At 38.8% G+C, this 15,597-nt stretch overlaps 2 protein-coding genes across 3 annotated transcripts in view; one reads left to right on the top strand and one right to left on the bottom strand.

Annotated features, from left to right (window-relative positions):
* The window catches only part of DYRK1A (dual specificity tyrosine phosphorylation regulated kinase 1A), a 192,351-nt gene that overhangs the window by 126,149 nt on the left and 50,605 nt on the right, over positions 1 to 15,597 (bottom strand). For both annotated transcript variants that reach the window (XM_053307634.1, XM_053307633.1), the window contains one exon: positions 11,845 to 11,919. Coding sequence is in view for 1 of the 2 variants with exons in the window: in XM_053307633.1 (XP_053163608.1) it covers positions 11,845 to 11,854 (10 nt within the window). In the remaining variant the exon portion in view is untranslated. The remainder of the gene's footprint in view (positions 1 to 11,844; positions 11,920 to 15,597) is intronic.
* On the top strand, positions 3,659 to 5,949 carry LOC128350053 (uncharacterized). Its single transcript, XM_053307635.1, has 2 exons — positions 3,659 to 4,002; positions 4,216 to 5,949. Exons 1-2 carry the CDS (start codon positions 3,801 to 3,803, stop codon positions 5,823 to 5,825), a joined length of 1,812 nt encoding a protein of 603 aa, XP_053163610.1. The 5' UTR covers positions 3,659 to 3,800; the 3' UTR covers positions 5,826 to 5,949.

The raw sequence follows: 15,597 nt of genomic DNA, 5'->3' as shown, positions 1-15,597 counted from the left end.
TGCAGTACAATCCACCAGTGTGGTTTAGTGGTTAGAATGCCAGACTAGGACTTGGGAAACCCAGGTTCAAATCCTTAATCAGTTATGAAACTCACTGGTGATCCTGGGCCACTCTCTCTTCGCCTAACCTACCTCATAGGATTGTTGGGAGGATACATGAGGGACCATGTACACTACCCTGAGCTCCTTAGGAGGACAGAATAAAATTCTAATAAATAAATCTGTCAGCAGGAGAAAAAGTCAAGGCAGTCTCCATTCTCTCCAGGTGCCATTGTACTATGTATTTATATAAGCGTTTTAATTCTATCTTCCAGAGTTCTGAGCAGCTTCCAAATATCCAAACAGTTTGAATCTTTCTAAGTAGACTTTATGGCTCAAGTCTAGGTGCACTGCTGCACAATATCTATAAAGGGTAATCTGATGATGAAATACACCCACTTTTTCTAAACTTGCAAGTTCTTATAGAGCACTGTGTCCTTCATATACTGCAAATACGTATAAGACTACAAATGTCATTCTTCTGTTTCAAGAGAGAGATGCTTTTTAGCATTTGGTTTCTAAGAGGGAGGCGGAAATACCCTATCTCTGGGGAAATGGAACATCTTGAAAATTTTTATTCCTTTGAGCTGAAAAAACTCCTAGTGCAAATACTAGTGAAAGTCTGTAACAAAGCAACTGTTTTCCCAAAGCTAAAGTAATGAGATGCAACCATTTTGCCCCCAAAGCAAAATCTCTTAATTATGTATTTACAAGATGTTCTCAGACTCACAACTGGTTCCTGAAAACATTGTCTTAAATAAAAACGTTTTAATTTGAAACCAATTTTACCACAAAAACATATTTATGTACTGCTTTTCAACAAAGGTTTCCAGAGCAGTTTACATAGAGAATAAATAAAAGAAATAAGATGGATCTCTGTCCCCACAGGGCTCACAATCTAAAAAGAAATATAAGATAGACACCAGCAACTGTCACTGGAGGTACTGTGCTGAGGGTGGACAGGGTCAGTTATTCTCCTTCTGCTAAATAAGATAATGACGTTAAAAAGGTGCCTCTTTTCCCAGTTAGAAGGGATAACTCATATAAATCGAGATTTGATTCCTGAACCAAGGCCAGACACCCTATTTTTTCTGCTGCTGCCAAAGCCAGTGGTCTGTCACTCACAGACATGCAGCACAGAAGTTGATGGTGGAGAATTAGAAGTTGTTCACCCTCGCCATCCACTCCCTACCCAGGTCCTTCCTGGTTCTCTCTCACTTTTCCTTGGAAACATGGGAGGTAACTGGGTAGTTTGCCTTCTCCTGGACAAGTTAAACAAGGAAGAAAAGAAGGTGTGCAGGAAGCAGAGTGCAGGTTGGGGGAAGGGTCAGCCTCTTTTCCTCTTGCTGATACAACACGGCAGAACCTAGGGAGAAGGAGGAGCCAAAGCAGCAATAATGGTGGCAGCTGCAGGAATATCTTGGACAGGCAAGCCAATCCCTCAGTGGCCTCAGGCATAGCAGCAGCTGCCACCAGGACTGCCACTCTCGATGGCAACATGAGCCTGAGCTGCCATTGTTGCTTCTTTCTCTTCTAGCCCACGCACCAGCAGCTGTCTAGTGGAGCCTCCTTTTCTGCAGCAATTTTTGTAAAACTGAAACAAGGTGGCAACTCATGAATGTCTTAAGTGCCGTTTGTCTTAACTCACAGTGTCTTAAGTTGAAGACTGCTCCTACTAAAGTCACATCCAACTAAAGCTGTGTCTGCTTCCTCAGAATTAAGTGATATGAGGATCTGAGATATTTCAAATTGCTACCTATAAATAGCCCATAAGTGAGCAAAGAACTATCTTCCTAATCTATCTAGAAGACTATACAATACCGGGAAAGTAACTTGCCTAGGGAGCAAGAGGTTCGAATCCCTGCTGGGATGTTTCCCAGACTATGGGAACCACCTATATTGGGCAGCAGCGATATAGGAAGATGCTGAAAGGCATCATCTCACACTGTGCGCAAGGAGGCAATGGTAAACCCTTCCTATATTCTAAGAAAACCACATGGCTCTGTGGTCGTCAGGCGTCGACACCGACTCAACAGCACAACTTTACCTTTACTATTAAACACCTTATGTGTGACTAAAGTTACAAGGTGTTATATTCAATTTTAATTATATATATTAGAAAATTATATTCATCTTACCACTGATAGCTATACCAGCTGTCTCCTCAAAAACAACAACATTCAAAGTTGAAATAGGGGAATGCAACAGCTAACTACAAGTAATTGTCTTTGTCAAACTTATCCTAAACATCAACCTTTGCAACCTCAATAACAACTTCAGGTGGTTATAACCAGGTTCTTTACAATTTTATTATTTATTTATTTATTTGATTTATATACCACCCCTCCAAAAATGGCTCAGGGTGGTTTGCAACAAATAAAAACAATCAAAAACAATTAAGAGTTAGAATCAAAAATAAATCAATTAAGCCATTAAAATAATTTAGACATTAAAACCATTAACATTAAAAACATTTAAAAACAGCATTAAAAATTTAAACCATAAATCTTATTAAAAGCCTGGTTTTTTTTCTCTCACTCCTTAAACTTCAAATCCAGGAAACTAACATTTTGGAGCATGTCTATGCCTTAATGGGAGCTTGTGGAAAATCTATGCCTATTCACATGTTCCATTAGTAGTCAGCAATATCTGTCTCACCTACTTCCTGACAGAGATGTGCACGAACACAGGTTCGGCGCCACTGGAGGTAGGGTGGGGGTCCAGCAAACAAGATCTCTTAAAGAGGAAAGCAAGTCTCTCTGCCACCACATGCAGCTTCCTGCTGCAACAGCACTCCCCCCAAAAAACTACGCACAGCGCGAGCACACACATGGTGTCCATACATGCGTGGATGCCATTTGTGTGACGGCACTGCATGCAGGTTCTTGGGGGGAGTGCCATCACAGCAGAAAGCTTCATGGGGCGGCACAGAGCAGTTAAGGACTGGCTTTCCTCCTTAAGAGATCCCCCACTCACAGCTCCCCCACCCCATGTCTGGCAGCGCTGAATCAGTTCAGACCTCACCCAAACCTGTTCAGCACTGAACTTGTGCACAAACTTCGGTTTGTGCCAGGGTGGATAAAAATCAATGATTTTTTTAAAAAAATCAAAAAAATCAGATTTTTTTTATTTAAATCAGATTATTTAAAATAAAATGCTTTTTGAGGAAAATATATTACCATCCAAAGGTTATTCCATCATGAAATAAAGATTAGTTTTTTAATTATGTAGAATAAGGCTGTATATGTTTAATTTTTTTGGTAAATAAATTCCATTAATGTCATGCTCTTCCAGAGGTTTTTGTAAGATTATTGGGCAGTTTCTCTGCCTACAAGATATTATCACAGATGCTTGGTTTACTTTTGCAGTTCTCAAAACTGAATTTGACTCAGCAGAGATCACATGCCTCTTCTTCACAGCAAAAATGTTATGACATGAACAGAGTTGAGAAAAAGACCTTAATCCTATTGTTCTACAAACCTATGAATATAGAATCAACCCCTTCAGTGCTAAGTTTCAAGAAGTTCAGTGAAATAGAATAGAAACAATATTTTTCTGATTGTTTGGAGTGGAATAGATCTGCACAAGAAGAGAGTGAAACTAAGTGTGAGGAGGGAGGGGCAAGCAGACAAGCAGTACAAAATGAAAGTGAAACTTTCTGAGCACAATACTGCATAGCCACAGACAGACAAGTCTTTGGATCTTTTTGTGTGTATGACCTGAGGTTTATCACATTCTTTCCTTGGAGGAAAAAACCTATAATGGCAGCAGGCCGTAAAAGAGACCCAGTTTGGCAATATTTTAATGAAGTTCCTTTACCTATCGGTAAGGCAGGCATGCGTGCAAAATGCAAACACTGCAACAAAGAAATGCAAGGCCTGGTGGCCCGAATGAGGCAACATCATGAGAAGTGCTGTGATGAAGATGACCAAAGAAACACATTTGAACAGGCAGGATCTTCAGGTTGGTAAACGTTTTTATTGAATCATATAATATTTCTAAAGACTGCCTTGAACTGTCATGTTTGAGCAAAATTATATTTCTTATTATTACTGCATGTTACTGTCATTTGGTACAGTTATGAAGAAAAGCAAATATTCCTTTTTGGGCAGTGCTGTGTACAATAAGCAGAAATTGTATAAACAATAAAATAACAGCATTGACTTTTTTGTTTAGGGGAATTCATGGATTCTGGAAACTATCCACCTTCAAGATCACCATCCTCCTGTTCTACAGTTTCAGAGTTATCCATCCAGGATAGTGCTTCATTAGCATCATCATCAGACACCCACAGCCACATATCACTATCACCTAAAAGAAAGAAAAAACCCTTCCCTCCTGGAACCACCATAGATAAGTTTGTGATAAAAACTAGCAGATTAGAAAAAGAGTTAATTGATGAAAAAATTGCCCAGTTTGTTTATGCAACGAACTCTTCTTTCCGTCTGACTGAGAACCCACATTTCATTAATATGGTTCAGTCACTGAGACCAGGATACAGTCCACCCAGCAGAGCAGATGTTGCAGGGAAACTGCTGGATAAAGTGTATGACAGAGAAATGGAGCAATGTGCAACAGCTCTGGAGGGTAGAATTGTTAACCTAAGTATTGATGGGTGGAGTAATGTCCACAATGATCCTATTGTATGTGCTTGTATAACAACAGAAGAAGGGAAAGTCTTCCTTGCACAAACAATTGATACGTCAGGAAATGCACACACAGCAGAATACTTACAAGAAGTGGCAGTAAAAGCTATAATAACATGTGAACAAAAATTCAAATGTCTAGTACGCAGTTTGGTCACAGACAATGCTGCAAATGTATCCAAGATGAGAAGAAATTTAGAAGAGCAGGAAGGGAATACAAAGCTAATAACATATGGTTGCAGTGCTCATTTGCTGCACCTCTTAGCCAAAGACTTAAGTGTTCCAGAAATAAAGACTAATGTTGTTGAAATTGCTAAATACTTCCGTAACAATCACTTTGCTGCAGCAGCTCTGAAAAGGATGGGTGGAACCAAGCTAACGCTCCCACAAGATGTTAGATGGAACTCTGTGGTGGACTGTTTTGAGCAGTATATCAAGAACTGGCCTATTCTGATGACAGTTTGTGAACAAAATCGAGATAAAATAGATGGCACTATCACGGCCAGAATCCTCAACATTGGGCTTAAGAGAAATGTTGAACATATGCTGAGCATCCTGAAACCCATCTCTGAATCTTTAAACAAAATACAGAAAAATAGCTGTTTTATTGCTGATGCTGTTGAAATTTGGAAGGAACTGAGTGAACACTTAAAAACAGAACTACACATGGACAGAATTAAATTACAAGCATTAAAAAAACGAATGGGACAAGTACTGTCTCCAGCTCATTTTTTGGCAAATATTGTCAATATCCAGTACCAGGGTCAAAACTTAAGTGCTGAGGAAGAGGAGTTAGCTATGACATGGGTATCCAGCAATCATCCATCTGTAATGCCAACTATAATAAACTTCAAAGCTAAGGGGGAACCATTCAAGAAATATATGTTTGCTGAAGATATTTCAAAGAAAGTCACACCAGTGAACTGGTGGAAGTCACTTAAGCACTTGGATTTAGAGACTGTTCAAGTAATGATTTCACTTTTAACAGCAGTAGCTTCTTCTGCAGGCGTTGAAAGAATATTCTCTTCCTTTGGACTCATTCATTCTAAATTGAGAAATCGTTTGGGACCCGATAAAGCAGGAAAGCTTGTTTTTCTTTTCCAGATTATGAACAAAGAAGAAGATGAAGATGACGAGTGAGCTACAGAGGACAGTATTTAAGTTTTTCATGTGTAGGCTGGGCTGACAGTCTAAGTTTCTTAAAATATATATATTTTGTTTAGCCAAATTAGTTAACAAACATGGATGTTTGTTTAAGCAAATAACATATGCTGTAATGTTACTGTTTCAGTTGAATAAATCTATTTAAATTGTTATTATTAAGGTAATGATTATTTTTCTCCTTCCTAAGTACAACAGAAAAGTTGTCCAAATATGAATGATTAACCTATTAAACTGGGGATAAAAAAACTAATATGAAAAGTTGTTATTCTAAAAATCTTCATCTACTTGCATATTAAAGTTATACCAGCAAGAATTAGTCTTTATGTAGAAAACTATGATTTAAATCAAGCCTTACTGACTAGTGATTTAAATCGTGATTTAAATTGTGAATTAAATCAGTTTGATTTAAATCAAATCCACCCTGGTTTGTGCACATCCCTACTTGCCAATTATAGCATTCCCCCCCATCTCCCCTTTCTGTTTAGCATGGAGTCACCATAGCTGCCAGATAAAAGCAGGTCTGGGAATAGTTTTTTCTCCAGCACTTCTACCATGGGTCGGCACTGCAGTCCGACTCGGCAGCACTCAAAATACAACAATTCGCAACTTCCTTGCATCTGGCAGCCTGCCATGATTCCATGCCAGGTATTGCCAGGGAGGGGACAGGTGCTTCTATTAACATGGTGCCGATGGAGCCATAAGAAAGGTAAATGAGAGAGTATGGAATTTTTGAAGAGGCAACCAGGGAAGGGAGGAATTGGATCAGATCCTGCTGCACTTCCAGTGGCACCACTGAAAGTGTGATAGGATCCAAAAAGTCTTGGAAATGTGGGCAAGAGCAACAAACTGTTGGGAGAAAACAGTTTGTTCTTCCAGATTTGAGCCTGTTTGGGTATAGTTTAACCATCAATAGTAAAAACTGTACGAGTATTGTGGAATGTGAAACACACTATTACACAGTTAGGACTCAGAAGTAATGCTGCTGTAAATTTATATCCTGCTGCTGGCAACACTTTAGTCAACAATTTCAAAATAACAAACTATTATTATGCTGTCTGTGTTTCAAAATAGAAATACTTTCAAAACTTCACATACAGCTGCTCAGAATCTTCCAACTCTCAACATTCCAGATACCTATCATTTCACAGTTTGCCATCCCTAACTATACTAAGTACTGTTACACACACTGAATGAAATTTAATATAAGATTTAAAAAACTTTGATATCTTTTGTAGCCATATGCACCCTTTTAAAGATGGATTCATCACAGTCATCATAGACTCCAACCTCAGAAGTCCACAAAACCTCAGTTCCACACACCTTCCATGAGACTGGCTGCAGCTCCTTTCAAATGTCTTCCAAGAGATGCTTCACTTCCAGCATACGTATATGAGATGTAAACACTGACTGTGAATATGAAAATACCCACAATATTGTGAGCCTTATAATCCACCAGTTTTCAATGGCACCTAGCTCTAGAAACCTAGAGATATTAAAGTTTCCAGACTGCTTTTAGGTCTACATCGAAAAGCAGCTCAAGAGCAGCAGACAACAGTAAATACAAAGGGCCATCTTAAAACATACAACAGAATAGATACTATAAGAGTACAGAAACATATTCTCTTAAACACTATCTCTGTATCTTGTTAAACTAAACTAATAGCATTTACCTATACAACCCCAGAGATCTTGAAAACAAAAATGTTAACTAAATTTAAAGCAAGCAGCAAGTTGGCATGGCAGAAGTTCCTAGGAAGCAAGCTCTATAATGAGTACACCATTACAGGAAATTGTCTGCTCTTAGTAACCACCAACATGATCTCTCTAAACAATGGGAGTCTGGGCAAGGCTTTATTTGATCATTTAAACAAATTGGGGAAGGGTTCAAACAGAAGTAGGCACTCCTAAAGAGATTCTGGTCCAAGATCATGCAGGACTTTAAAAAAAAGTCTGACTAAGCACCTTGAACTGAATTGGAATAAAGTGAAGTGTCCTCAACAGAGCTGTAACTGCGGCAGTCCACAAAGAACTGAGGGGAGTAACACCAGCGAGGTCTATATACCATGTGCCCAAATGAGTGGGGCTACCATCAAAAACGCTGAGGAGAAGCTTTAGAAGGTTCCTAAAGGCTCTGCACAGGTGCAGAGGAAAACACATTCATATGGGACAGGGGGCTTATGAAGAAGATACATGAATGGGTCTACAACAAATGTTACACTATATTCCTGGTGTGGCTGTGTTAAGCGAGTCTGTGGCCAATCATGGAGCAAAATCAAACATTAGCAGCAAAGACAGACGTCCATCCTCTAACTTGGGTCTTTCTTCATATGCAAGTTTTTTGTTTTTAATTTTCTCTGAGGGGTTTTGTGGGGACTGGTGCTCAGTGCCACCTCTTTTTCATTCAGCCCTAAAGCTTCAAGTGATATTGTTAAAAAGCAAGGCTCTTCAATTTTCTGGAACTGCTACAGAGTTTGCTAAGGTACATTTCTTCTGTCAAGTATGACTGTCGTTATCGGAACCTCCAGATGGTCTAATGAGTTGTAAATTAACACGTTTTAGTGATCAGATTTGCAGCATTGTTTAAGTATAGAGACACTTAATTTAAATCAGAATTTTTCTCTTGATGATTTAATCACATTGATTTAAAAATCAGTCCATCCTGCCTGTGCTGAACTCAAAAGTCCACTTAAAGGTCAGGAGACCCTCCAAAACAGGGTACTGAGGGGTTGCAGTGAGAGGGGGGAAACTGGCAGAAATTAGGGAGAAGCAGGAAGTGCCTTTCCACTTGTGCAATGCACTTTTGGATACAACTCACTGCTACATGCAGCACTTATGCAGGAGTCATGATGTCTGAACCAGTCCTATGTAGGGATGAGCCCAAATCATTTCGCAGCTTCTCTGAAGAGGTGCTGAAACAATTCGGCTCCCTGCAGCCGAAACATTTTGGCATGGAGTGTGCCTTTAAAAGGAGGCAGGCATGTCTTACCTGCCCCTCTCTCAAACCTCCGCTACGAGGAGGCTTGAGGGCACGCCATTTGTGTGCTGATGCCATGCGAGGGATGCTGAGAGCAGGGCCTGAAACTAGCCTTCAATGGAAACTGATGGCTTGGCTAGCTAAAGAATTTGTTTCGTTTTATTTTCTTTTTAAATATTTGATAGCAACATGTTTAACTTGAGAAAAGGCAAATATTTTCATTTTATATTAACTCAACTGGATATTATGAATTCCAATTTGTTCCAATAAAAGAAGAAAATAAACCATTATGCTGTAATCTATGCAATCAGTTGTGCGGGCACAGTGATAGTCCACAAGGGTATATTGATTATGGAAAGCATTAAATTAGGGGTGTGTATGAAACAATTTGGCACGTTTAGTAGGGATGCGCTGAATCATTTTGGTGGGGCGGAGAGAGGCAGAGGTGTAACTAGGGAAAACGGCGCCCAGGGCAAGCACTGAAATGGCGCCCCCCCACGCCCCCCCCCCCCAACATACTACATTATACTTAGGTTTTTCCTCACAAGTGCCCGCCGCCGCCGCCAAGCCAGGCCACTGACTGGCCGCCAGGCGCCAGCAAAGCAATGGGGGGGGCGCGGGGGGCACGGAAGGGACCACTCATGGGGGAGGGGGCTACAACATGCTCCCTTGACTGCTGCAGCGCTGCTGCACTGAGCAGGAAACATTTGTATTAACAAAAAATTTAAAAAAAATTTTGTCATGGTGGCGCCCCCCATGTGACCAGAAAAGATGGCGCCCGGGGCATGTGCCCCCCCTGCCCCCCCTATAGTTACGCCTCTGGAGAGAGGGACCTTTAAGGATGAGTAAAGGAAGTCCTTATCTGCTTCCCCACTGTCCCACCGCTTTTCCAGCTGCAGCACTGCAGTGCTCAGAAGTCCACACACAGCTGATGTGCTGATTTAGTGGCCATGTGCGGACTTCTTTGAGCATTGCAGCGCCACAGCAGGAAAAGTGGCAGGGCAGTGGAGGAGCAGATAAGGACTGCTTTACTCGTCCTTAAAGGTCCCACTCCTTGCTCCGCCAAAATGCTTTGTGCACATCCCTACAGTAAATCCAGCTGTGAGGAGCCTGCCTCAAATGCTATATCTACAAATGAGTAAAGTGACTAACTTATCCTCTGATAAATATTTTTACATGTTTTATAATTGATATCAAATTGTCTAACCATGTGATTCCTCAAAAAGTCCAATAAAACAATACAAAGAATGTAATTGAGAGAAAAATATTACATTCAATTCTATGTCACTTGTTTTATGTAAATATATCCTGTAACATTGTGTATGCATGAAGGACTGATGCAACCAAGATGGTCAATCAGGAAATCATTTGCATGCATGCATAAATCTCCCTCTCTCCTCCTCCTCCTCTTCTACTGAATTAAATATGCATAGATTTTAAACAGAAGCAAACAAAAATGAAGACCTGCCATGGGATGAGAGACACTGGTATTTAAAGCTTTGTCAGATTTGTATTGTGCTGTATTGCATACTGAATATCAGTACACCCTCAAAATAAAACAAAATGAGTTACATTAAGACAAAGGGTAGTGTAAATTGTAGGAATATACCTTCAGGTGCTCAGGGAAAAAGATTTCATCTACATTTGTTTAACCAATTTCCTATTTATTGAATACAATTCAAAACCTGCATCTAAATATTAGGAGTTAGTTTCCTGATCGGGAATATCACTTCTCCATGAACATAAACCTGAAATATCTCACAGTAATAGATTGTTTCCAATTAAAGACAGCAACTATCTGGTCAAACATTCACTTCTTCTTATACCTGGCTTGAAGCACTACCACCACTATTACCAGACAAAAATTAGCAATGAGAAACACTACATGAAAATAAATGATTGTGTATATAACCCATTGGTTCTCAACTTTAAGATAGCTGATATGCACTTGTTTTCTAAATTAAACTAGGAGACATATTTCACTAAATCCACTCCCTGCAAGTTCCAATTTTCAAGTACATAAGAATAAGGATTACCTGCCCTTAGAAAAGTTCCATCACTGGGTTTCTAAGTGAATGACTGATCTGGGTGTACCTCCTAATTGACAAGTCATAAGCAAAGAACATGAAGCCCCATCTGATGGTGAACACTTTGGGCTTATAGGAGCCATTATTTAAATACCATATTAATATAGGTAATGCAAAAAAACCCACACACGTTAAAATAAATATTTAATGTATTTCTTGCACCACACAAGTTGTGAATTGTGTCCTAAACCTTAAGCAGCAAATTCAAGGTCTGAACTTTTTTTATTTAACAAGATTAGTTTCAGTTTACTTACTTTAGTACTTACAAACGCAGTACCAATCAGTGACAGTCTATGACCCAAAAATTAGTGATGGGGAAATGGATTATGAAAGTTAAACATTGATGTACAAGAAGTAGGGATGCAAGCTCAGGATAGTATATGGATTATTAATTAAGCTTCCCTCAGAAGGCAGTCTCTGGTGAAGTTGCTGAAATTATTTGCTCTATTATTATTCCCTTGCTTCACTCTGGTGACACAATCCAGATTATAGCCCCCACTGTTCTATGGGCCATATCAATTGTGAAATTGTATACATCTATATCTATATACACTAGCTGATCTAATACTGAATAACACCAAGTCATCTTTTCTAGTCATTTTCATGAAGCAAAAGATGCAATTTTAAGACATATATATCCATCTTACAAAACTCTAGTTGCTTGCTTGCTTACATTGCAAATTAAGTACAAAAATGTTCCTAGCCAACCTGCCAATAAATATCCATGATAATCATCTGCGGTATCAATAGCACTGAAATTCTTTTCCAGTTTTTTTAAAAAAGCATCCTAGCCTGGTACCCTAGAGACTTGCTAGGCACAAGTTACAAGGCAAGTAGGGATTCACAAGCTGGACTATATAAGAGCAAATATACAAACCAGTATTTTAAGAAGTTCCAAACATGTTCTAAAAGTATATGGAAGCTTAAGAGTTACCTGTATGCATCGTCTTCTTTCAAATTTCATATCATCCTGTGGGGTGGGGGGGAGGGGAGAGGCCAGCAGCAAACACTGTGAACATAAAGAAACATTAATCAGATGTCAGAAAGAACATCTTTAAACAGCAGCCCTAGAAATGGTTCAACCATTATGTCAGCACTACTATTGCTCCAAAATGGCCACTCAGTGTTACACTAAGCTGACTACAGCAGTTAGCTGTGTAATGAGTCTTACTAACGACAACAGATTTGATGATCCCCACAAAGATGCCACTGGAAATACTTTTGTGTGCCATGTGCCCAAACCTGAGACCTAAAATTTGAGAGTCAGATGTGGATTCCCCCAATCATGGAGAGAGCCTCAATGCCAGATTCTTCTCCACATAATTGTGGAGTGCCAGTGGCTTTCAAAATGTATGGCCCCCGCATCCAGTTGGTGTCATGAAGAAGCATCAACACTAGCTCCATACAGTAGCTATATTTTATGCTGACTATATGAATCATCCAAAATGTAAGAGTCAATCTTTATAACACTTTCTGTATCAACCTAAGTTTCCCAATCTACACATTCAGAATGGCTATTTGTCTTGCTGGCCATAGTGTAACTTATTCCACAATTTAGCTCTCTGTCTACTTTTGAGGACAGTTTAACAGCACATTCCTCCATAAGAACAGACTCTCTCTTAAAATCACTTTCTGGCTGAATGGCATTATCTTTTGATCTTGAGCACACCTTGATTACACCGCTGCTAATAAAGTCACTAATTAACTGACTGACAAGATGGGGCAGAAATAGAAGGATACAACACATTTTTTTTTTTCATTTGAAATGGGCTAACAAACATCTGTCCTTTTATATTTATCTGTTCTTGACAGGTTTTCAGACATAGGTTATCAGTCACAGAGAGTGTCTTTTTCACACCAAATACATACAAGCTCCTACTAAAATGAGATCCTTAACTGGTCTGCTGGCTGTATAAGCAACTACCTCTAATATGCTATTACATATCAAATGCAAAAACTTGGTTCTTTCCCTTAAATATCTAAATAATTAAGTATTCTCATTGAGCAGAAGGTGGTTTCCTTATTCTCCATGACATTTATAAGAGAGCTACTTTTACTAAACAAGTTGTATATTAAAATTATACAAGCATGGCAGTATCGATATAGTTAAGGTGAAATGGGGGGGAAACGCATTCTACCGTTATAAATCCTGAACATTCTATTTGGACATAAACATCCAAACCAGTTGTTAAAACTTCCTGAAATTTGGAACAGAGTAATCATGGAAGAAGCAACAGCATTTCATACAGATCCACTGAAGAATGACTAGAATACACAGTTTGAAAACTATTGCTGTAATAATCCATTTTTCACATATTTGGCTGCAAGTAATGCTCCTTATTTTCTTGCCCCTTTAAGAGTGAGAGAGAGCGTGTACTTTAAATTGGGTCAATAGAAAAAACACACTGAGTATTTCTTGAGTTATTAGCCTTTGAAGTCCCCATTATAGCAAGGTAGTCTAGTCTGGACAAGTGTCACAACATATTGCAGAAGTGGGACTTAATTTTGTGACAAAATGTTTGCCCCAAAAAATAATGGCAGTTGTCTGAGTGGAATATTCTTTTGGTCATAAAACAGCAGAGATTTCTAATCTCTGAAATCTGGCAGAGTAACTAGACTTTGAACACAACCCCAACTCCCCAAATTTAGTACAGAGTTCTTAAAAATTACAGATACATTAGCAATGATTCTATAGGTATGAGAGTACCTGTAAAATTGGGAGTTTTTTTTAATATATATATATATATAAATAATAAATTTTTATGCCGCCCACTAACCAAATCTCTAGGTGGTTTACAGCATAAAACAAACCTAGAATTTAACAGTGGATACATATAAAAATCAGATTAAAATATCAATAAAAGCACACCAACTATCAATAAAAGCACTCCAACTAGCTAAAAATCTCAGCTGAAGAGATATGACTTTGTTTCCTAAAAACCAACAGGGATGGAGCATCATTAATCTCAGCAGGAAGTGCATATCACAGTCCTGGGACAACTACAGAGAAGGCACGCCTTTTAGTTGCCACCAGACGAGCTGGCAGCACCCTCAGGTGGACCTCCCCTGAATCTATTAAAAAACCATGATCTCTCATGTTAAACCCAGAAATTTTTATTGATCATAGAATTGAAACCGATTACCCCAACTGCTTGAGATTTGGCAGGGAGTGATCAAGTGTCAAGTTCCACCTTATCCCCAAATTTGGTGAAGTTCTGTTGAGAAATTACTGATACACAGTAGTTTCAAAGTTTACCCTGCAGAAGCTGGAAAGGAAAACAACACACTATAACCCAATAAAAGCAGTTCTAAGAAACAAGTCTAGTGAATTGGCTTTTTAGTCCTAGGTTTTTCTAAATCTCCATCTGCAAATGATGAAAAAGTGAATTGCATTGTAGGTATGTTGTAACATAATACAGCTGATGAGGGGTTTACTATATGCTCAATGAGTCTGTGTGCCATGTTTAACTAGAAAGTTAGTCTTAGTCCTTGGTTACAAGCTTGTGGTAACAGTGTGAATACATTGCAAGGATAATATAACATCTTCTGGACTGCTGGTGCCTAAAACGTGGTACTGAGAAGTATGCTACCTCTAGTATCACTGATAACTGTTACAAGATCTATATTAAGCAATTTTTAAAAAAGTATTAGTACATTATATCACAGATTAATGAGGCTGGCCCACTAATTTTGATCATCTTCTGTAATGGTTGTACTAAGAAGCATGATACATTCCTATGCATGTTAAACAAGTAAATAAAATAAATTGAACACTTCAAGTGCTGGGTAAATTGCAAATATTATAGTAGTAAAAAATTAACACGCTCTTCACAACTCCACATTGCGCACACATAAATAAATATACCACCCAGAGCCTTTTAGATAGGGTGGTATAAAAATGTAATAATAAGCAAACATAATTCAATCATTTCCCTTTTTAAAAAAACAAGGAAATTAAACTTCAAAAAAGTTCTTCAGAATTGGCTCTAGTTGCTCAAACTTGGAGGATATCTTGAGTGGAGAATTAAACTCTAGTGTAAATAAAGAGAAAAAAGATAACAAGCACATAGAAACTAATAGAGGTGAAGGGATATTCGACTAAGACCTATGATAAGAAAACAAACCATCTAAAATAATGGATGGAACCAAGCTAACAAGCCTACTGTAATTTAGAGACATCTTTAGTGGTGAACATAATTTATCTAAAAAGCAGTATTCGACATGCATAGAATATCACTTACAACAGGGGTCCTCAAACTTGTGTCCCCAGATGTTGTTGGACTTCAACTCCCATAATCCCCATTGGGAATTTGGGAAATAATCCCCAACCACAGTGGCCAAAGGCTTTATTTCCCAAATTCCCAACGGGGATTATGGGAGTTGAAGTCCAACAACATCTGGGGACCCAAGTTTGAGAAATTACAGAAATTCCAATCCCAGTACAGTGTTGCAGTTAACTACTTGAACACTTGGACAAAGGAACATCTAACTGCTGAATAACTAAAGACTCCTCCTGACACTCTAAGTCCTATAAGTATAATCCAAGCACAAGAGCACCCAAAATGCTATTTTTAGAATTACAGCGCTACTGTGCTTGCACTCACTGCTCTTTCCATCCTTGTGCTATAAGAACAGCATGCACAACTATGGAAGTGCATTATTTCTCTCTCTTCTGGGTATATGCCTT

Source organism: Hemicordylus capensis, chromosome 3 (genome assembly GCF_027244095.1).
Source record: "Hemicordylus capensis ecotype Gifberg chromosome 3, rHemCap1.1.pri, whole genome shotgun sequence".
Classification (NCBI taxonomy): domain Eukaryota; kingdom Metazoa; phylum Chordata; class Lepidosauria; order Squamata; family Cordylidae; genus Hemicordylus; species Hemicordylus capensis.
Note: the sequence above shows the minus strand (reverse complement) of the source record. Positions and strands in the feature narration are given on the sequence as shown.

Coding starts and splice junctions, on each gene's coding strand:
- LOC128350053 (XM_053307635.1), top strand. CDS start 3,801: ATGGCAGCAGGCCGTAAAAGAGACCCAGTTTGGCAATATTTTAATGAA. Junction 4,003..4,215: donor TGAACAGGCAGGATCTTCAG/GTTGGTAAACGT, acceptor TTTTTTGTTTAG/GGGAATTCATGGATTCTGGA.